Source organism: Delphinapterus leucas, chromosome 10 (assembly GCF_059928025.1).
Source record: "Delphinapterus leucas isolate spDelLeu-1000000601 "Yukka" chromosome 10, BTC_Dleu_Yukka2, whole genome shotgun sequence".
In the NCBI taxonomy this organism is placed as follows: domain Eukaryota; kingdom Metazoa; phylum Chordata; class Mammalia; order Artiodactyla; family Monodontidae; genus Delphinapterus; species Delphinapterus leucas.
Window position 1 is genome coordinate 19,789,000 of NC_143138.1, and position 24,209 is coordinate 19,813,208.

The 24,209-nt window shown below is 40.2% G+C and overlaps 1 protein-coding gene across 6 annotated transcripts in view; it reads right to left on the reverse strand.

The window, feature by feature from the left end:
- Positions 1 to 24,209, reverse strand: part of RIPOR2 (RHO family interacting cell polarization regulator 2) — a 210,885-nt gene that overhangs the window by 45,546 nt on the left and 141,130 nt on the right. For all 6 annotated transcript variants that reach the window (XM_089918417.1, XM_022562345.2, XM_022562347.3 and 3 more), the window contains exons 2-6: positions 11,269 to 11,395; positions 7,414 to 7,569; positions 6,604 to 6,682; positions 4,582 to 4,605; positions 1,702 to 1,755 (exon numbers count right to left, since the gene is read on the reverse strand). In XM_089918417.1, coding sequence (XP_089774543.1) covers positions 1,702 to 1,755; positions 4,582 to 4,605; positions 6,604 to 6,682; positions 7,414 to 7,569; positions 11,269 to 11,395 — 440 coding nt within the window. The remainder of the gene's footprint in view (positions 1 to 1,701; positions 1,756 to 4,581; positions 4,606 to 6,603; positions 6,683 to 7,413; positions 7,570 to 11,268; positions 11,396 to 24,209) is intronic.

The following is a 24,209-nucleotide window of genomic DNA, read 5'->3' on the forward strand; positions in this document are numbered from 1 at the left end:
CTAACTGGACCACTGGTATAGCCCTAACGACTTAGTATACTACTTTGCATTTAAAGAAAAGTTTACCCTTGCTTTCATTTAAATATCAATCTACCCTAGCCAAATGGAGTTAACCTTTAGAATAAAGGATAACTATGTACTCACCTAAGCAGAAACTGGCCCATCTGTAGGCAAGAATTTGTCTTACCTATAAGTCAGCAGTGGCTCTCACCAAAATAAACCGATTAATCAATTAAATATCATTTGTTAGGATTTGTTAGGGATCCATCCATAAGATGCTGCAGATAGAGGACTTCCAACCTTTAATAACCACTAGGATTGTTATATCTTACAATGATGGATACAAGATGGATAAATACTCTCTTACCTAATACTAATCGTTTTCTTGGTATTTTTCCGAGTAAACAGAGTAATTTCAAAGCTTGCCCGCCACATAAATATCTTCTAATGGATGTAATTGTTTGTTTGTTTATTTATTTATTTAGGCTGCACCGGATCTTAGTTGTGGTACGCAGACTCTTAGGTGTGGCAGGCGAACTCTTAGTTGCAGCCTGCATGCAGGATCTAGTTCCCCGACCAGGGATCAAACCCGGACCCCCCGCACTGGGAGTGAGGAGTCTTACCCACTGGACCAACCAGGGAAGTCCCTGTTTTATTTACTGAGTTGAACAGAAATAGGAGCAACTGCAGATCTGCCAAGGTAATAAATATCTTTCAAAGTGGGAATGGGAATGTACAACGGCAGTAGCATATACATATGTTTAGATCATCATAGAATTTTAAACTGGAAAGGATTCTTAGGATCATCTAGATTGACTATGTGCACCTCCAGCCTCACTGCATGGAGTGGAAAGCCAAGGTCCACACAGATGTTATAGCTCAGTGAGTACGTGGCAGAGATGGGACTAAAACCTGGGGCTTCTGACCACTAGTAGAGAGAACTGCTAAAACCTGCAGCCTCTCCACTTGGAGCACACGATGATGGGTGCAGATAAGCACGGGAATTGACAATGGTGTGATCCAGCTGCCCTCAAAGGGACATTGCTTCTAGGTTGTACTGATACCGCCTGATGGTGTCCAGAACAGGGTCGGGGGGATAGTCCCACTCCACGTTAGGCCGGTGGGACCATCAGTCAACTATTTGTAGGGTTCAGGGCTGGATGTCAGGGACCCTGACAAACTGGTGTACGTAGAGGGGGGCAATGAGGATGAAAAGGAATCTGGAAACCCAGCCATGTGAAGAGTGGAAGGAACTAAGAGCTTGAGAACGATTGAGGGAGCTACATGACAGCTGTTGTTAAGTACTTTAAAGGCCTTCACGAAGAAGGCTATGGGGGTACCAAGTTGTATGTGGGACCTGAATGTAAAGTTAGGCAAGTGTGAAGATTTTCGTAGGTCAGTTTGGTTTAATCTTATCTCTAACCAGACTGCATCCTCTACCAGGCACCGTGCACGCTGCAAAGGAAACAATAAATTATCTGTTGAACTGAAGCAGAGTAAACAATGTGCTAGGTAATCAGGCTCTCCATTCTTATGTTTTTTCTACAACTTTACTGCCTGTTGGAGGATTTAATTGCTGATCAGCTTAGGAGTCAATTGGATAAGAAATTCTCCATGGACTAGAGGCTGTGCTCAGGCCAAAGGTGTATTGATCAGTGACAGAACTGAAAAACAGGCAAAGGCAAGAGGAACGTCAGTTACCTTACTGATGTGAAACTCCAGGCGTCTCACGTATCTTTCAATTGTTTTAATTTGCTGGAATAAAAGAAGAAATTTGAAAAAGTACAGCCATTTACAGTTCCACTGATTAGACTTGTGTGACTATCTTTATTATCTCATACTCAAAAGTACCAGAAGATGTTAACTATTTCCCCTTTCCTCCTATCTCTGTTGCTACTTTAAAGATTCTCTAGTATCAACTTAGAAAGTATTTTTTAAAAAAATATTGAATAAATACTCTGAGAGATGAACTTGAGTTAGCTATTGGAATCCTCATGTTTAACATTGAGAGGGGCCAACCAAATGGAATTCACTGGATTTCTGGCAGGACAGTATCATATTGGAGTATACTTAAGTTTCTTCATAATAACATTTTATCAGCTCAAATATGAACTCGCCCCCCCCATTTTAATGTCTCTGAAATGGGGTGCATTTTACAACTGCAACTGTCTGTGCACGCCCCAAGATAATCATAGTTGGTTATGTGTCATCTCTTCCATTTGAGTTATAAATATTATCACATGCGTTAAATTTAATTACCCTTTAAAATATCTGCAAACAGATTATACTATGATTCAGTATTTTTTTAAACATCTTTATTGGAGTATAATTGCTTTACAATGGTGTGTTAGTTTCTGCTTTATAACAAAGTGAATCAGCTATACATATACATATATCCCCATATCTCCTTCCTCTTGGCGTCTCCCTCCCACCCTCCCTATCCCACCCCTCTAGGTGGTCACAAAGCATCCAGCTGATCTCCCTGTGCTATGCGGCTGCTTCCCACTAGCTATCTATTTCACATTTGGTAGTGTATATATGTCCATGCCACTCTCTCACGTCGTCCCAGCTTACCCTTCCCACTCCCCATGTCCTCAAGTCCATTCTCTACATCTGCATCTTTATTCCTGTCCTACCCCGAGGTTCTTCAGAACCTTTTTTTTTTTTTTTTAGATTCCATATATATGTGTTAGTATACGGTATTTGTTTTTCTCTTTCTGACTTACTTCACTCTGTATGACAGACTCTAGGTCCATCCATCTCACTACAGATAACTCAATTTCATTTCTTTTTATGGCTGAGTAATATTCCATTGTATATATGTGCCACATCTTCTTTATCCATTCATCTGTCAATGGACACTTCGGTTGCTTCCATGTCCTGGCTATTGTAAACAGAGCTGCAATGAACATTGTGGTACATGACTCTTTTTGAATTATGGTTTTCTCAGGGTATATGCCCAGTAGTGGGATTGCTGGGTCATATGGTAGTTCTATTTTTACTTTCTTAAGGAATCTCCATAGTGTCTGTATCAGTTTACATTCTCACCAACAGTGCAAGAAGGTTCCCTTTTCTCCACACCCTCTCCAGCATTTATTGTTTGTAGATTTTTTGATGATGGCCATTCTGACTGGTGTGAGGTGATACCTCATTGTAGTTTTGATTTGCATTTCTCTAATGATCAGTGATGTTGAGCATCCTTTCATGTGTTTGTTGGCAATCTATATATCTTCTTTGGAGAAATGTCTATCTAGGTCTTTGGCCCATTTTTGGATTGGGTTGTTTGTTTTTTTGTTATTGAGCTGCATGAGCTGCTTATAAATTTTGGAGATTAATCCTTTGTCAGTTGCTTCATTTGCAAATATTTCCCCCAATTCTGAGGGTTGTCTTTTGGTCTTGTTTATGGTTTCCTTTGCTGTGCAAAAGCTTTTAAGTTTCATTAGGTCCCATTTGTTTATTTTTGTTTTTATTTCCATTTCTCTAGGAGGTGGGTCAAAAAGGATCTTGCTGTGATTTATGTCATAGAGTGTTCTGCCTATGTTTTCCTCTAAGAGTTTTATGGTCTCTGGCCTTACATTTAGGTCTTTAATCCATTTTGAGTTTATTTTTGTGTATGGTGTCAGGGATTGTTCTAATTACATTCTTTTACATGTGGCTGTCCAGTTTTCCCAGCACCACTTATTGAAGAGGCTGTTTTTTCTCCATTGTATATTCTTGCCTCCTTGATCAAAGATAAGGTGACCATATGTGCGTGGGTTTATCTCTGGGCTTTCTATCCTGTTCCATTGATCTATATTTCTGTTTTTGTGCCAGTACCATACTGTCTTGATTACTGTAGCTTTGTGGTATAGTCTGAAGTCCAGGAGCCTGATTCCTCCAGCTCCGTTTTTCTTTCTCAAGATTGCTTTGGCTATTCGGGATCTTTTGTGTTTCCATACAAACTGTGAAAATTTTTGTTCTAGTTCTGTGAAAAATGCCATTGGTAGTTTGATAGGGATTGCACTGAATATGATTCAGTATTAAAGGTCTCGTATGTACAGAAATGTGTGGAAAGAAAGAGCATCATATATAACTTAAAAAATATATCTACATTTAAAATAGACCTAAGAGAGTTTTGTCACTAAGTATAAAATACATATTTTAAGTGAAAAGAAAGAACTGTGTCACAGTGTAGCTGTAATCACTCTTTTTCTTAGTGGCAAATAAGATAATGATGTGTTTTCCAATCAAAGAGGTCTTCCATTTGATGAAATATGATAGTTCCCATTTAGAGAGAACACAGGTAAGGACCTTCAAACCCTTGGGAAATTCTTAAACTTAACCAGAACACTGAGAAACCCTGCAACCAGGTGACTTTTTTTTTCTTTACAAAAGTGACCTTAAACACATTATTGGGTCTGTAGATCATAGTACTTATGATCTTTCATCATCCTCATTAGATAAAAGCATGAACTTTTCTAGGATTAGAAAAATCATCATTTCTCTAGGATCTTACTGTACCTAAGCAAGCATCACTGACTTCTCCTCAAGGATGAAGGATTTTATTTCCCAGTAACTCCCCAACACAGAACAATAACTTACCTTGTCTAGGTCATACAGCACACCCTAAAATTAAAAAAAAAGGAGTATCTGGATTAAAACACGTCTTCCTCAAAACCGTTACTGATATGAATCAAAGGATTTTGTCTGCATTTCTGCATTGTCAGCGAAATAATGATTAGCCCCATAATGTCTGTTGGACTTTTTGATATTCGCTTTAAAAGAGTAAATCCGTGTTATTTTAAATAATAGTAAGAATACTTTTAAGAGCTAATATTTATTTATACTCTGTGTCTCCAGAATTCTACCCAGTCCTCTCTGCCTTCTGGGAGCCTTAAGACGTTCACTTGCTTTGGGCTCTCCTCTCTTACATAGTGAGGGACACATAAATTCACGTCCACTTAAATGTTTTTTTAAATGTTTTTAACATAAAAAGTAGCAGTGATTATATGTGTTAAAAAAAAGACTTGGGCTTCCCTGGTGGCGCAGTGGTTGAAAGTCCGCCTGCCGATGCAGCGGACATGGGTTCGTGCCCCGGTCCGGGAAGATCCCACATGCCTCGGAGCGGCTGGGCCCGTGAGCCATGGCCGCTGAGCCTGTGCATCCAGAGCCTGTGCTCTGCAACGGGAGAGGCCACAGCAGTGAGAGGCCCACGTACCGCAAAAAAAAGAAAAAAAAAGACTTGCCTTCCTGTTTAAACACATAAAAATTGGCATTTAAGAAGAGCCCTTGAGAGTGGTGAAAGCTTTTCACAAATTGTTTTTAAAGCAAGTTTATTCCTGTGTGCTCACAATATCACAGTATAATCAGTACTCTAAGCCCACATCCCCCATCAGGAGGGTTTTTATGGAACATGAGGTCCTGCTGGAAGCTCCTCCATCCATACACCATTGTTCTCCAAGGAGGAACGTTTGTTGCCATTGAGGACTGCCAGGGACATTCAAAAGCTCTGAAGGCCACTCCACATTGAGTTCCACATAAATGGGAGCAATTTATCTTCTAATATTATTAGAATCTAAAACTTTTAACTCCTATGAAGGCTTTAACCTCTAAGCCTTTGAAAAGGATAACATCTTTTAAAAAAAAGAAGGTAACAGCTATTCATGTATATGTGTACCTCGTATACATAGACTTTTCCTGGGCTTTCTGATGCCTTAAAACTTTAAGGCATAATATCATTTAGAACTTAACAAAATCATTAGAAACACCTCTTCAAGAGACAAGTCCTCACAATTCATTAGAGTAAAGGAAACTTGCAAGCATCTCCAACAATACAGTGTGTAGTTGAACTGGCTCAAGGACGCCTCTGATTTCTTCTACCAATGACCTCTTGAGCCTCCTTTTCCTCTCGGGTATCACTGACCTACTACAATTTTAAAAAATTGGATATAAAGGAAAGTTCTGGGTTCCAAATGCTGTACTAACAATATGGTAGGCAAACCCCAACTTTTCATTTCCTTATATTACTTGGGAAGAGGAGTATAGGGAGTTGGCTTTTTTAAAGTATTTTTTCCTGGGCTTCCCTGGTGGCGCAGTAGTTGAGAATCTGCCTGCCAATGCAGGGGACACGGGTTCGAGCCCTGGTCTGGGAAGATCCCACATGCCACGGAGCAACTAGGCCCGTGAGCCACAACTACTGAGCCTGCGCGTCTGGAGCCTGTGCGTCTGGAGCCTGTGCTCCGCAACAAGAGAGGCCGTGACAGTGAGAGGCCCGCACACCGCGATGAAGAGTGGCCCCTGCTTGCCACAACTAGAGAAAGCCCTCGCACAGAAACGAAGACCCAACACAGCCACAAATAAATAAATTTTAAAAAATAATAATAATAAAGTATTTTTTCCTGATTACAAAGTTTGTCTGCATAAACATGCTTGGAAAATACTGGAACATATGAAGCATTAAAATAAACATCAGGAAACACATGGCACTTTGTCCCTTGGATCTGCTTTTCTTGAACTTTCTTCCTTGTCCCCATGTCTATCCAGTAAGAGAAGTTAGCCAAAACAAACAAACAAAAAACCAAAAAACCCACTGTGTTAACACCCTAAGGATTAGATGGTACCTACCAGGCGAGAGTTTCTTCTCATATCTTTTAACTGAGCTGTCAACTTGTCCAGCTCTGTCTGGTGAACCTCCAGATACTCACTGCAAAGAAAAGAGACGTGATCGTGAACTCTGTGACTGTCAAGTGGAATCTGATGCTGATGCTGACCTTTCCCTTCTAAAGGGGGGGCATTAGGAACCTGAACCTTGCTCTGTAGAGCACAGAGCTGGCAGGGAAGAGGCTCTGCATTTTCCTAAACTCTCCACATTTTGAAAGATCTAGCAGTTGAATCTGATACTATCCAGATAGTCAAAAAGGAGAATGCCTATGAAGCTGGCATAGCAGGAAAGAAAAACCAATGTGGAGGGAACGGCAAGAACTATGGAGTCAGTCCTGGATCTGGGCTCACAGAATTCTATCTAGTTCCATAGGACACTGACAGTATGCATCTCACCACATACTAGGGAAGTTTTATTCTGGACAAATCATTGCTATAATATACTCAAGAACGTTTTAGAATGCTTCTTCAGCAATATCTAAAACAGATATGCCTGTCTACCAGTGTTTAAGTAAAATACAATATTACACAGAGTTAAATATAAACATATTACTATTTCAGGTCTCCTTCAACGTTTGGTTATGATATGGAAACCCGATCAAGTTCATATCTTTGGGACTCACTTAAGGCTTCCTCAATTATGGTGCAATAATAAAACAACTACTACAGAAATAGACATTCTAAAATTATCTCATAAGACTAGCTTTTGTGACCCTCCCAAGCATTTTAGAAAGGAAAAAGGTTTCAGTGCATTATTAGGTTTGATGTTCTTACTCAAGTCCATTTTTCAAAGCCCTGTAGACCTCTTCCACCCTTTTAGGCTGAGGCTCTTTGGGAGGGCTGCTGTTTTTGTATCCTAAATTGTGCATTTTCTTCAGTTTGGCCTGAGGCTTCTTGAGAGCAGAGGGATTTTCAATGAAGGAGTTACATCTACGGAAAGAGAAAAGAAAAGCTGAAATTGAGTCTTGGTCATCCAAAACGATCTGACCAAAGAAATGCCTTTTAATCATCTTGTGTTTGTGTCAGTGTCTTTTGGGGAAGGTAACGTTCCCTTGTATATTAATAGATCTGAGCCATCCTTCATTTAGTTTTGTGGTGTTAGAGTTAACTGCTGAAATCTGGAAGCTTTGCTGGGCAGTAGTTACCCAGAGTCAAAGCCTGGATTCAGGTAATGTACACTCTGAGTGAAAGCATGTCACATCACTGAAACCTCACGGGAAGCCAAGAACAAACACTTCTAGGTGGAAATAATGAACAGGCAGAAGAATGTAATTCAGCTAAAAAAATATGTGCACTATGTGACATCAGGCATAAGCGTCTATTAAATTTGACTGGGATGTGCATGAATAGTTTTTAAATAAAGGGCCATAAGCATGACAAAGGGCTAATGCTGTATATAAACACATCTTATTTTATTGCACTTCAAAGATATTGTGTTTTTTCACAAATTGAAGATTTGTGGCAACTTTGTATGTCAGATGATGGTTAGCATTTTTTAGCAATAAAGTATTTAACTAAGGTATGTACAATTTTTTTTAGACATAATGCTATTGTACACTTAATAGACTGTAGTGTAAACATAACCTTTATATGCACTGTGAAACCAAAAAATTTGTGTGACTTGCTTTATTATATTTGTTTTATTGCAGTGGCCTAGAACCAAACCTGCAGTATCTCTAAGGTATGTCTGTAGTGTTAAAGTAAAGAAAAGCACACATAGCTGGATGAATAGACTTTTTTAAAGTTTACTTATTTATTTATTTATTTTTTGGCTGCACCGAGAGGCCTGTGGCATCTTAGTTCCCCGATTAGGGAGCAAACTGGGGTCCCAGCAGTGAAAGCGCTGAGTCCTAACCACTGGACGGCCAGGGAATTCCCTTAAGCTTTATTTTTATGGAGTAAACTTTGTTTAGGTATAACATGAAACTCAACATCCCTATTAGTGGCAGGGAGGCAGCCTACAGTGGTAAGATGGACACCTGGTAACTTAAACCCAAACTACTGATCTGATTAGGAAGCTCAGAGGCCAGACTACTCACTGACCCAGCTATTGAGTGGAAAGCCGTGACCTCTGAGTCTGGTAGGTGTCTGCTGTGCACCTTCCAGGTTAATTCTTACTTTCCTCTGCCATTACCGTGTGCACCAAAGGGGACAATACAGGTCAAAGCACATAAGACCCCTAAGAATGTAAGATCTTTATCATGTCAGAAAAACTGAGGACGAACTTTACTCCATGTTACCTATTTCACTACCTGTGTTCTTTTTCTTGAGTTCCTCTAAGTCCTATTTTAGATGAGGGGAGATTCTAGGGAAACTGAAGACTAACATTCCCAAGCTTGTGTCTGAAAGACATCTGCTCCCCAGAGTCAGTCTGCAGAGTCGGTCTTTATCGACTACGTAACTTCATACCAAAAATAATCTCCCAAGTCTGGCTACAGTGGAATGTGCTTCAAAAAGGGGTGCAGGGTGATTTCAAACTCTATTACGAAGCTATAGTAATTAAAACAGTATGGTATTGGCATAAAAACAGACACATAGATCAATAAATAGAGAGCCCAGAAATAAACCCACTCATATATGGTCAGTTAATTTACGACAAAGGAGCCAATAATATGCAATGGGGAGAAGACTGTCTCTTCAATAAATGGTGCTGGAGAAACTGGACAGCTACATGCAAAAGAATAAAACTAGACCCTCTCTTACACCATATAAAAAAATTAACTCAAAATGGACTAAAGACTTGAATGTAAGACTTGAAACCATAAAACTCCTAAAAGAAAACATAGGTAGTAAACTCCTTGACATGGGTCTTGGCTATGATTTTTTTGAATATGATACTGAAAGCAAAAGCAACAAAAGCAAAATTATACAAGTAAGACTACATCAAACTAAAAAATAAAAAGCTTCTGCAAAGCAAAGGAAACCATCAACAAAATAAAAAGGCAATCTACTAAATAGGAGGAAATATTTGCAAATCATATCTGATAAGGAGTTAATATCCAAAATATATAAAGAACTCATACAACTCAATAGCAAAAACCAAACAACCCAGTTAAAAAATGGGCAGAAGATCTGAACAGACACATATCCAAAGAAGACATACAAATGGCCAAAGGGTACGTGAAAAGATGCTCAACAGCATTAATCATCACAGAAGTGCAAATCAAAACCACAATGGGATATCACCTCACCCCTGTTAGAATGGCTATTATCAAAAAGACAAGAAATAACATGTGTTGGCAGGTATGTGGAGAAAAGGCAACCTTTGTGCACTGTTGCTTGGAATGTAAATTGGTGCAGCCCCTATGGAAGACAGTATAGAAGTTCTTCAAAAAATTAAAAATAGAACTACCATATGAGCTGGCAATTGCACTTCTGAGTATTTAACCAAAGACAATGAAAACATGAACTCAAAGATTTCTGCACCCCCATGTTCATTGTAGCACTATTTACCATAGCCAAGATTTATGGAAACAAGCTAATGTCCAATGAATGGATGAATGCATAAAGAAATTGTGATACATATGGCTGAGTAATATTCCTATATATATATATAGGAATATTACTCAGCCATAAAAAAGAATGAAATCTTGCCGTTTGTGACAACATGGAAAGACCTCGAGGGCATCACACTTAAGTGAAGTAAGTCAGACAAAGACAGATACTGTACGATCTCTCATACATGGAATCTAAAAGAAAAACAACAAAAAACCAAACTCATAGATATTGGTGACTGTCAGAGGCAGGGAGTGTGGGCAGGATAGAAGAAATGGGTGAAGGAGATCAAAAGGTAAAAAAAAAAAAGGTAGCAATTCAAATTAGGGGGAAAGGGCTTCCCTGGTGGCGCAGTGGTTGAGAGTCCGCCTGCCGATGCGGGGGACACGGGTTCGTGCCCCGGTCCGGGAAGATCCCACATGCCGCGGAGCGGCTGGGCCCGTGAGCCATGGCCGCTGAGCCTGCGCGTCCGGAGCCTGTGCTCCGCAATGGGAGAGGCCACAACGGTGAGAGGCCCACGTACCGCAAAAACAAACCAACAAACAAACAACAAAAAAAAAATTAGGGGGAAAAAGACTACAATATATGGTGTTACAATGGATATATATAAAAAGCCTTTATTGTTCTGTAAGAAAATATGTAAATATCCACCCCCAAAATAGGCAATGGATGTGAATGCACTGGTTATTCCCAAAATAAATACAGAAGACAAGTAAACTTATGAAAGCACATTTAACCTCGTTAGGGATGACATAGAAGACTGGAAAAGATTTTTAGAAAATGCTCAGTATCAACAGATGTGTGGATAAAGGTAAATCTGTTGTTACTGGTTAGAGGATAAATGGGTTCAAACATTTGGAGGCACTCTGGCAAAAGGCATCAACAGATCTGAAAGAAATGGGGTGGGGGTAGGGAGAGCTATACATATGTATTGCTAGCTTGTCCTAAATCTTCTTTGAAGGAGGAATTCTAAATGATAGAAATTTGGGGAACATTACATCTTTTTCATGAAAGAGATGAAAATAACACAGGTGTGTGTTTTGACAAGGCCACATGCACACGGACCCTCTTCAGAGCACCAAGGCTCACATCCCTCTCAAGCTGCGTCCCAGGAGAGAAGCACACACAACTTGCCTGGATCGCCTCTCCTGAAGGCCACTGAACCCCGCAAAGGACTGGCTCCGGATGATCCCATTGGGCCCTCCAGGCGAGAAGGACTGGGATCCTACCAACATGATTTCTGGGAGTCTGGCTGGCAGTCCTACAAGACAACAGAAAGATTAAGGCAAATTACAGGCAGGTTCAAACAGAAAACACGCGAAGCTTGTCAACGGTAATAGGAGGTGACATGAGGAAAGGTGAGTCATGAGGCCATTAGATGCTTGTAAGACTTCTTGCCTCCGACATGTTCTTTTTAAGCCAAAGGGTTCAGCTCTCAGGTGGACCTGAAGAAACACATGAAGATGTAAATAAATATAAATTACACACCATTATCAGTTACTTTAGGGTTCCTTCAGGGATTTTTTTTTTTTAAACAAGGTTCAACCATACCCTCAAAATACTCAAAAACTTTGGAATGTTTCCCTCCATTTAGGACAACAATAGCAATAGCAAAAGGAAACAAATAGGCCAAGTCAAGTTTCAGATAGGTTCTGCGTGACATTCAAAACACAGTCCAGTCTTAGGGTGGAATTCTACACTTAGAAGTCACAAGGCTAAAAACACTAGGTTTCTTGAGAGATGAACTTACTTAAACTTGTTCTCCCTTTTTCTACCCTTAAGTATATTTTGAAAGATAAGATCGTGCTGCTCTTGTGGCAGTGATAAAAAAGAAGAGCACAGAGAACGCTCACAGAAGTAGTGATAATCTAGGTTATGATAAGAACACAAGAGAAGAGGCAAGAAAGGTAAAGGGGAAAATACAGCAGAAGGCACACACCCTATTTCAGTCGTTAGCTCTCCTTTTATAAAGACTCATCACCACTGACCAAGACACGTTGTCAAAATACAACTTCAGCTGGACAGAAGCCCAAGATTAGTTCCCCCAAAGGACTGCCCTAGAACAGTTAGGTAATTCTATTCCCTTTAGATCAGGAAGAGTCAAAGCACATACCATTGTCTTAGCAGGTAACCTCAGTCCAGAGAGGGGGATGGGCTAGCAGGAGAAAGGGGACACAGCCGCTGTCCAGACTAAAGACTTCCAAAGTGGGCAGCCACTAATAGCATCAATAGTTGCCCTTTAAAAACCCAGCAAACAGGGCTTCCCTGGTGGCGCAGTGGTTGAGCGTCCGCCTGCCGATGCAGGGGACACGGGTTCGTGCCCCGTTCCGGGAGGATCCCACATGCCGCGGAGCGGCTAGGCCCGTGCTCCGCAACGGGAGAGGCCACAACAGTGAGAGGCCCGCGTACCGCAAACAAACAAACAAACAAACAAAAAAACCCCAGCAAGCAAGCAAGCAAAGCTAAAAAACAGCAGCAAAACACTCTTGTGTCCATCTAGATGTAATGGAAAAGCCAACTTCACTGGGCCCTACTCAAAGCTATTTGAAGCAGCTCAGCCAAGGGAGGGGGTTTGAGTGAGTTACTTCCCCAGAGAGAGAACAAACAGCCCCCTTCCCCATGAGGCTGCAGGTTGCTAAATCCCCTCCTCCCCACCCACCCCAGGAGAAAGCAGCTCTGAGGAAGCACGCATGCATTCTTGCTGACTCACTTGGCAAGAGGCTTTGCAATGAGCAACAGGTTGCTCTTTGATCTGGGTAGGACAGGCATCCCACCCAGTCCAGCTAGGGATGGAGACAGGGAGGCTTAAGTTTTGGAACATTCTCTAGAATTTTAAATTTTAAAAGTAATGACGTAGAAGTATGCATGTGCAATAAAATTAATATCTAGTGCACGAATGGCAGGACAAAATGTGGTGCAAATAAGACTCTTTCTGGTTACTTGCCCCACCCCCAAGTTTCAAAAATAACCATGATTCACATAAATCGTTAATGGGGTTCTCTTAAGTGTCCTTTGCTGCTTACTAAGCCGTCTGCCTAGTTCTCGTTAAAAACGCCTTCTTAGGTTCATAAAGCACGCCTGCGCTATCTTTGTATCACATGCAAATGCAGCAAATATCAAGAAAACGCAATAAATATCAAGAAAAAGATCCAGAAAATTTAATCAATATTAGGAAAACATGTTCTTTCTGTGCCCAATAATTTTATAACCTAAAACCCACCTCAAAGTCTCAATGTGGCAAATTTAATTAGTATTGTATCTCATTTTGTAAATTATTGTTCAACAGGTCTGTTGCACCATGGCGTTCTTTGGTCACAGGGAAAAGACTTAAAGTATTTGAACTATTTTAACTGCGTTATTGTCTTGTACTTCCTAGCGATTATGCTTTTAAACCAAAAAGATTTTTTTCTCTTATCCACTGGATCAGTAGTTTCACATACTCCCAGGCATTCTGACTTAACTAGTATGGACCTGTGTATTGGGATTTTGAAAAGGACCCCAGATGGTTCTGATGCTCAGCCTAGAAAAGAAAAAAAGGATGATGCTGAATTGGTTGAAAAAGTTCAAACTTCAGTTACAATCATCTCCTACAATTTCTCAAATGTCCAACTTTTAAAAAGTCTTAAATAAGCCTCTCTTTGCAAAGTTTAAATGTTAAATGAATTAAACATTAGAACTGGATAGTGAAATAATTTTCCTTCTTCCCCTTTTTCAGTAATAGGTAAGAAAGCTTCTTGAGAACAAAACAAATGTTTGTCCTGGATTCTGAGTTTGTAAATTGCTTCGGGATGGATAAAATCCTCAGACGCTTTTCATTACATTTACGTGTTGAATGGATGCCGCTGGGAACAGGAAGGGAGGTAAGTGGTTTTGCCTGTCTGGTCTTAGAAACGGTTATTATCTATCAGAAAATAATTCGACTGATAGCTGGCTTAGGCTGAGATCTCTATCCTGCCATCAATTCCCCTAGAGGCTGGCTCACTGCCTAAGGAGAGTCATAAAATAAGTTTGAGGGCCTCTGCACAAGGTCAGGCTCTTGGAGAAAAGGAGCAGGTTGGGAGAGGGGAGAGCAGGTGGGTTGAAGGATAAGAGTACGCAAAGCACCTCCCCGCCCACACCCCTAACTCTGAAGTAGGGGTGACAGTTCTTTTTTCTTTTTCTTTTTTTTTTTTTTTTTGCGGTACGCGGGCCTCTCACTGTTGTGGCCTCTCCCGTTGCGGAGCACAGGCTGCGGACACGCAGGCTCAGCGGCCATGGCTCACGGGCCCAGCCGCTCCGCGGCATGTGGGATCTTCCCAGACCGGGGCACGAACCCGTGTCCCCTGCATCGGCAGGCGGACTCGCAACCACTGCGCCAGCAGGGAAGCCCAGGGGTGACAGTTCTTTGCTACTACTCTTCCAATGGCCTCAGCCATTCCCCTGTGGCTAGTTATCCTGCAACTCTGTTATCATCTTCTTGACAACACCACTCCCACCTCTTGGAGCCCTAAGTCTTCAAGCCGCTCCCTGGCTTCCTAGAATCTCACAGACCTGCTTACTTCCAGCAAAACTACCCTTAAAGCTACATTACTCATTTTCAGGCTTTAAGGACTTCAAACTGGTCCCTTGTCATTTGCATTTTAGTAGCAGATGCTTCTTTGAACCTTTACCTAAAGAAAGGACTGAAGTAGAACTGCAGTATCACTGCTGGTAGGGGTATAAAGTGGTACCGAAAGTTTGGAAGACAACTAGGTAGTATCTACTATTTCAAATGTAAAACATACTTATCCTTTAATATGTCACATCTACTCTTTGCTATCTCCTGTGGAGAAATACTCAAGTTCACAAAAAGTTATATACAGGGATGTTCACGACAGTTAATGTAATAGCGGAAAAATGGAAATGATGTAAATGTTAATCATTACAGGAATGGTTAATACACTGTGGCATAACCATAGCAGTTAAAAACAATATGCCCACATAGAAAGATCCAGCCCCCCACCCCGACCCGCCCGGCCGAGGACAAATTGCAGAACAAAATAGAGTATGATACCAGGAATGTTGAAAACAAAATATAAAATTATGTACATGAATAGAAAAATTCTGAAAGTATACACAGTCTATGAAGAGGTGGGATTGAGTAGTAGTCAGAAACATTTTAATTTTTTCTATATTGTTTGAGTTTTTATAAAGGAAATGGATTTATGTATGATTGATATGATGCAAAATTCTCTTTTGAAACTGCAGACATCTGGAGTTGTCTAGAGTTGGGACTGGAGAGGAGAGAAAGCTCAGATACAAGAACATATCAGATAGCTTTGATGGGTAACGGCTATATTTATATAGTTTATATTCGTAAGTCCTGAAGAGGAGAAATATAATTCTGAGAAATAAGGTATTAGGATTCATAAATTCTGATTACAGTAGAATAATTCAGATTCCCCAGTGAAGTTCCCATTATGAGCTCTGAGCTATGTACCAACTTCTTTATTTTGATCTGAAGGATTTTTAGAGATGGTACTGTACTCCTGGTAGGACGCACTATACCCAATACGTATTGTCAAGGTTCACCAAATACCATATCTAATAAGCACGAAATTCCACATAAGAAACCACAAGTCCTTCCTTGGCTGCTGCTACTTGAAACTCCTGGCGCTTTGAAAAATGTTTCCAGTCCCTAAGTTACTGACTTCTCACCTGGTCTTTCCGAAAATGCCAGCAGAACTAACATTCATTTTTGCGCATTAAATCCCAGAAAGGTCTCAAATCTTAGGCAAACGATAAAGCTGCTGTGCTTTGCCCCTTACTTTGTTTTGTCCCAGGAGGCCCAGGCTGTTACACCGGGTGGCCACCCGTGCCCTGCCATTCCCACAATCCCTGGAAAGAACGGAATCTTTCTGGAAAGAATCCCCAGCACCTTGACTAAGAGTTGAACAAACCCTACCATTCTGAGCCGAGTCTCTTAGCACAGAAGCCAGAAAGTCACAGTTGTTTCTCTTCTCGACTCTTCATACAGTGAAAACCGCTGCCTTCTCCCTGGCTATGCAGTGCTAAGATCCACCTGAACACATACCGGAGTCTTTTGAAATTAAAATGAGTATAGGATTTCATGTGTTCTGATATGACACAGTGATACAAGTACACCGGGCCTTGGTGGGTACCACGAGCCACCAGCCGACCGGAAGTTCCTAGTTTGTTTGAATTAGAAGGTAGCTTATCAGATCAGCAGGCAGTTTGGTAACAGCACTGAGCGTGGCTGGAGATGGCAGGGTCTGGGGAGGGGGCTGAGGCAGACAAAAAAAGATCAAGCGTCAAGAGGTCCCCCTTCATCCCACCAGGTCTCATGCTTGTTTAGATCAGAAATAAAAGGGACAATATGAGTGCAGTTCAGAGCGGGGAAATAGCCAGTGACCTGGAGAACACAGAGATAACCTGATTCTTAAGAATAAACGAATGAATGATAGAAGTCAACCTTGGAGGGTTGCTTGGAAGACAGGCAATGAAGGGCATTCGTCACACAGCAGGGCTACGCACCAGACCCTAAAATGCAACTCCTGATGGTGCTACCAGTAGAAGTAGTAAAAATGGAAGAAAAATGCTTTGAAAGTTCAGTCTAGGTGACAGTTCCATTTCCCATTACATTTTTATAAACTGGTATCCTGACTTAAACTTTCTTGTAAGTTTGATTAGCCTGAGTTAGCAAGCTTCTCTACCCAAATGTGAACAATTCCTCTCGGGGAACCCCAAGGTTAGGTAAGACAGGCCAGCCTCCTTTCATCACTTCTTGGGCATGAATCTCCAAACTGACGAGTTCACAGTAGAAGTGTTAGAGGCATTGATTAACTGATATGGTAACTGGACAAAGCAACCGGTCAGCTAGAAGGAATGTTAATATTGATCGTTAGAGTTAAATATACTAAGACTCATGAAAGCAAATAGGAATCATTAGGTTATTTTTAGTTTTTCCAAGCATAAAAGCACTCTGCTGTATTAGGAAAATAGAGAAGTAGAAAGAAGTCAGGGCAGGGAGGGGGAGGGAAGAACCATATTGTTTTCTAGCACCCATCGATAACCACCAGCAGAATTTTGGTGCATGTAATTTTCTTCAACTCTTCCCTTTCCACATAAAACATAAGAATTTTGAGCACAATGCATGTTAAATTTTGTATCCTGCTTTTTCTATCATATTCTTTTTCTAAAAAATTAATTAATTAATTAAATTTTGGCTGCATTGGGTCTTTGTTGCTGTGCATGGGCTTTCTCTACCTGTCGAGAGCAGGGGCTACTCTTTGCTGCGGTGCATGGGCTTCTCACTGCAGCGGCTTCCCTTGTTGCAGAGCACGGGCTCTAGGCGTGTGTGCTTCAGTAGTTGCGGCACACAGGCTCAGTAGTTGTGGCACATGGGCTTAGTTGCTCCGCGGCATGTGGGATCTTCCCGGACCAGGGATTGAACCCATGTCCCCTGCATTGGCAGGCGGATTCTTAACCACTGCGCCACCAGGGAAGTCCCTATCATATTCTTTTTTTAGAGGTATGTCGAGGGGTTTATAAATTAGCTTTTTTCTTCAACTACCTTTAAGAGGGTACTTAGGTCTACCCCACATTCTATGTGCTACCTTGGATAATAAAAGGGAATCCATACAGCCTATATTATATATGCCTTTTATTTCTGATTTTAAAATATGGTCAAAAGCAAAGTGGACCCTTGCCAGGATGACACCCGGGCCTCTCTATGGGAGACGGGGGAGCAGATTAGCATTTGTACATGCTGGAGTTGCAGGACATCAAACATTATGAAATTTAAAAAACAACAGCTGACATCACTGTCTTAAACCTGGAAGAGCAAGGTTCTTATGGTGTTTTCCTTTTTTTCATTTAACCAAATTCTCTAATATAGAACACAAACAGGTAATTCTGGAAGACCCCCACTATGGGCAGAAAATATAACAGACATCTGTGATTTCTGAATGAAGTTAGTAAGGACATCTCAGTTCTCACCAAAGCATTTGTCGTGGAGCGAAAATGTTGACTTAGAAATCAACAGTTGCATAGCTACAAAGCTACGCCATCTCCACGTTAGACTGAGACCAACCCTCTGAGATAAGGCAATGGTCAGCTGGCAGGTTGCTGGAGTGACAATGCTGGCAAAAGTAGACAATTCTACAGTCAACCCAAGTGTTGGCCTGGTGCCAGGGATGGGAGCAGGCAAAGGACCATGAGAGAACTTTTGGGAGTGGGGCTGGAAGTGTTCTAAAACTGTGTTGTGGTGATTGTCGCAGAACTGTATACATTTACTAACACTCAAAATGTACACTCAAGACGAATTAATTTTATACGATATATGAGTTTTACATCAATAGAGCTGTCGGAAAATCACTATCAATTTCCAGAAAATGTCATCATTCCTTCTGCAAGAGGAAGTGCCAAGGAATGAGGACCCGAAAAGGAAAAGCTCGATCAACAAGCCACCACCTGAGAGTTGAATATTTCCGTGATTTGATCCTTTTCCCCATCAGCACCACATAAGATGCAGCACACTGGCCCCACTGCACTTTCTGAGTCATTTCTTCCTGCCTGCTTTGTGTGCCTCCGCTCTCCTCTCCTAACAGTGCTGTCCTGTTTATGCACCTCCACATCTTGGTCAAGGGCAGAAGTATAATTCAGTTGTCTCAAAGAGGCATGTGGGGCAGATGTAAATAGCCTGCTATGCTAAATGATTATTTAAGATGAATCCTAAAAATAGGTGTCTGCTTATTATACGGATGCAAGGTACCTATTACAGAACAGTTGACTAATCTTAAAAAAAGTGGATATATTTAAGTCACGGGCTTTTTTTTTTTTTGGAGTGTACTGCCTTAAAATAAATCAAGGCAAGGCTAATATTTGCCTCTCAGTTGTCAGCTTTGTTTGCTAACCAAACAATAAATACATGCATGAGGTATTACATTGATTGACTGAGACAAGTGGTGTGAACGCATGAAAAAACTTACAGAGCAACATAGACTCACTCCTCAGTGAGAGATGGAAGAACCAAGCTCAGGTGTTCTTACTGGCCTCTTGGGCACATACTAAACTTGCTGAAGCTCAAATTTGGTATCTAGAGAATGAGAGTAGTAATTCCTCCCTATTTTAATAGACAAGCATTGTAAGGTTCAACTGAGATCAAAGCATCATTCGATCTTACAATCGTGAGGCTACTTGGACATCTTCTAACCTGACTTCTCACCAGTCCTATAGACGGTAAGACTTCTGCTTAAAAACATACAGAAAATGAGGAAATGCTTTATAAAAAGTAAGGTGCTTGAGAAATACAAAGATTGCGATAATGAAGACTGAGGTTCAACTAACGTGGAAGAAAAGGAACGCATTTTCAGGATCTCTGGAAACTGATATCAATGGTTTTCTTTCCATATTTTCTAAGACACCTCAATCAACACAATTATTAAGTACATATTATCGGCTCATCACTGACAGGATGCTCTATATTGCCCAAGATCTAAAAAGAACCAAAGACTGATCTCTGCTATAAACAGTTTTAATAATTTAATGGGAGAAGAAAATATGACTGTACATAAAGAAGTTGGGAGATCATGTCTGATGTAAGAAATATGTAGGAAATAACACACAGTGAAATTTTAAGTGATGTCTATTTCTCAGTGCTCCAAGGAAAGCAGTAGAGCTGAGATGATTAGAATGTGGACTCCCAAGTCAGACAAATCTGGGCTCCATTTGGGGGCTACAGTTTACAGCTGTTTGAACTTCTGCAGGTTACTTAACCTCTCTGAATCCCAGTTTCCTCATTTGTATAAAAGGACTAACACTTCAGAGGATTTTTGAGGTGCAGATGGGTTAGTATACTCAATAGCTGGTGTGTGGTAAGTGCTTAATAAAATTTAAAATAATAGAGTTCTCTCAATGCAGAGGGAGATAAATGAGACAGGTACAGCCAGGAAGTTTCATAGAGAAGATAAAACGCTGGCTACATCCGGAAGAATGGATGTGATCTGAACAGGTGAAATCAAGGGAAGCCGGAAACTAGCATCTTTGTGAACATAGCAATGTTTAGATAATTAAAAAGCAGAACTACTTTAAATGCTGACTGATAAAAACTAAAACCATGGGTACTTTGGAAGCCCAGTTCAAAAACCAATTACGGTTTTGTTTTTGTTTTTTTGAAATAATTGGAAGCTTACAGAAAAGTTACAAGAAAAGAACAAAAAGCTCTCATACATCTTTCATCCAGATTCACCATTTGCTGAAATCTGTCACGTTTTACTCTGTCATCTCCCCCCATACACACATACCCATTACTACTTCCTGAATCATTTGAGAGCAACTTGCATATACATATTTATATATATATTTGCTCCTCCCCGTTGAGCAATCTGCAGATATGATGCGTCCATGTGTATATCCTAAAGACGTGGTGATCACTTACATAATTGCAGTACAATTATCAACATCAGGAAATTTAACATCAATACGATACTATTATCTAATGTACAGACGTTATTCAAATTTTACAAATGGTCCCAATAATGTCTGGTATACTGTCCCTCCACCCCCACCCCCATGCTAGGAGCCAATCCAGGATCATGCACTGCCTCTCTCGAAATGTGCCTTTAGTCTCCTTTAATCTGGGATGGTTCCTTGTCCTTTCTTTGTCTTTTGTGACTTGGACATTTTCACAGAGTACAGACCAGGTGTTCTATAGAGCGTTCCGTAGTTTGGGTCTGTCTGATGTTGTCTCATAATTAGGCTTAGGCTATGCATTTTGGGGAGTGACATCACATAAGTGATATTGCTGTCCTTCTGAAGGTACTGCATTCGAAGGCACAAGGAATCACTTGGTCCTATTACTAGTGATGTTAACTTTGATTACTTGGTTCAGGTGTTGTTGGACAGTCTCTCTCCTGGAAAGTTTCTATTTTTGCCTTTGCAACTGGTAAGTGGTTAGTAAGGAGGTACTTTGGGGCTATGCAAATATCTTGTTTCTTTAACCCAGAAGTTTTAGCATCCATGGATAATTTTTGCCCAAATCAATTATTATTATGATGGTGGCAAAATGGTACTCTTTGAACTCAATCATTGTTTTCTACTGTAAGAGCTTTCTTGAATCCTTTTATTTATTTGTTTTTATTTATTTTCAGGACTGTCATCATGGATTCATGGATCCTTATTTTATTCAATGGGTTTGATCCATGACTATCATTTGATGCAAAAGCCAACTGTTTCTTGAAGCATTTTCTGAGCAGATCAACCAGCTCAACCAGAGGGATCTTGCCTTGTGAACCACAAAACTTCCAACTATTTTTTGTTGTTGCACTTCTATTTTATTTATTTATTTTTTGTTTTCAAAGCTTGGGTTTTATTTTATTTTTTGATTTTTTAAAATAAATTTCTATTGGAGTATAGTTGATTTACAATGCTGTGTTAGTTTCTGCTATACAACAAAGTGAATCAGTTATACATATACATGTATCCACTCTTTTTTAGATTCTTTTCCCATATAGGTCACTACAGAGTATTGAATAGAGTTCCCTGCGCTATACAGTAGGTTCTTATTAGTTATCTATTTTATATATAGTAGTGTTTATATGTCAATCCCAATCTCCCAATTCATCCCTCCCCCCTTTCCCTCTTGGTAACTATAAGTTTGTTTTCTACATCTGTGACTCTATTTCTGACAAAACTTCCAATTATTAATGGGAATTAACATACTCAGGGGCTCAGTGTATTATAATTATCTCCCTGAATGTTTCGTCTCTTTAATAAGCTACAAACTTCTTGAGTGTAGGTACCACCTGTCTGTACCAACTTCTTTCATGCTCAAAACAGGGTAGAATAGAAAAGCATTGTCTCTGGAGCCAGGCTAACTCCAGGGTTCACCCAAGTTCTCTCTGAGCTCCAATTTTTCTTGTCAATAAAGTGAGTATAATAAGACCTAAGTCACCAATGTTATTGCAAGGAGAAAATGAGAAAGCATATGTAAAAATCTTAGTGTGGAGTAATGGTCTTTTCTACTAACTAGAATGCGCCCTTTGAAGATATATCTGGCTTTTATCCATCAAATAGAATGCACTAATTATAAAACCATACATACTTTACAGGTGAAGAGATATACAGAAATAAAGTAATTTGACATTACTGCTCTCCTCTTTCTTCCTCTTTTATTCCCCCTCTAAGCAATGACAGCAGAGAACTGTGAAGCTATTTTAAGGGTCTGGCTGAACCATTTGAAGAGTAAAGAAGAAACGTTAATTGCACATCTACTCACTGGGACAGTCAGTTGTAGGAACTTCTCGACAATTGACACCATTTCAGCCTGAGGAAAATGAAAACTCTATTTCTTCTTTCATTCTGGTGGATCAAATAAATGCAGGGGGAAGCAGCTGGCCTCACGATAATTAGAAGAGAAATGACTCAGGACATAAAACTCGCTTAAATGTCAAGAGGGGTTAAATGGATTTTGACTAATGTTATAACTCATTTTAAAATGCAAAGTCTAGCACACTCGGAGACCCTCATTTGGTGCAAACTAGACATCAAAACAGGACCAACTGTTTCCTGGTTTGAAGGAAAAAGCATTTTGCACTTATTACCTAATTTTTTTTTAAACCTATTCAAAACCATGTACATCAAAAGGGAAAATTTCTTGGAAACATGGTCCTCATAGACAGCTTGTCTGGTCCTGCTGAGAAAAACATACACCCACCACAAATCCTCATTATTTGATCATCAGATTCAAAAACAACACTCCAACATAGAAGAAAATGGTCCCATGCCTGGTGTTATCAACTCCTTCAGGCTTTTCTTGCATGTAGCCTGTTTACCCCTAGAGCTTGGCAACTCATTTCTAGCTAATGGTGATTGTCGCTTCTTTACTTCAAAACAGCATCAAAATGACACTGACATCTTCTATTGTTATTTGACTTTACTGAAATTACCATTTTTATAAGCTCATAGTTTTAATCATTTTCACTAGAATGGAGCTACATCTTTGGACTTCTTAAAGAGAAAAAAAATCCTTAGGTCCTGGAAGAATGTACCCAGCATAATCATGCACCATGTACCTTGCCCAGCATGGGTGACCAACACTGGTATTCATTTGCGGGCATGAGAGTCAGGTAGAAAATGGAATTGAACCTTATAATTAAGCTAAATGGTACAGTTCATCTCAGAGAAAGGAGAAGAAATCATCTTAAAGCTTTTCAGATATGGCCTACATAATCGAACAAATAGATTCTTCTTATGGTCAATTAATTTATTTCTGGCCATCCGAGCAATTAAATTGAATTGATGGAGGACTGACAATTTCATGTGATGGCAAATATAGCTAAAGATACAGACTCAATTATGGTAATGTCATTTGATCACAGCCTTTGTTTTCACTAGGAGGTTACAGTTAAGCCCTTGCTTAGGTAAAGCAATGGACTTAAAACTAAGGCAGTCTTTTCAAAGTCAAGTTACACTTGTCATTTTATTCCTGTTGTTATGACAACACTTTTAAAAGCAGCACTTCAGACGCTTAGCATTCAGGCATCTTATTATAGACTTGAATATATGAGGGCACAAAGTGCAGCTCGTAGGGGTTTTAAAGGGGCCAAGGGACGCAGGGTTAGAACACCTGGATGCCTTCTCAGCTTTGGCCCCTGGAGCTCCTTAACTTGGCTTTTTCTACTAAAAAAAAAAAAGAAAAGAAGTGAGGGCTCATCCGGAGGAGGGAAGATGCAAGAATTTATGTGGGAAGATATGCATTATTATTCACAGTCTCTGTTCTGATTCTCTTGATTACAGCCTGCGTCATGCAGTTTTTAGAAGTCTGTAAATGATGGCGTGTGCTGATCAACTTCGGGTGCTTATTGTTAGCTATTGGAATGATTCACTTATGTAACTGTAACTTTATAGAAAGACTTCTCACAACGCAGACTTATTATGAAAATTAATAATCGATATTGGGAGACTGGGATTGACACATATACATTATTGATACTATGTATAAAATAGACAACTGATGGGAACACACTGTATAGCACAGGGAGCTCTACCTAATGCACTGTGGCAACCTAAATGGGAGGGAAGTCCAAAAGGGAGGG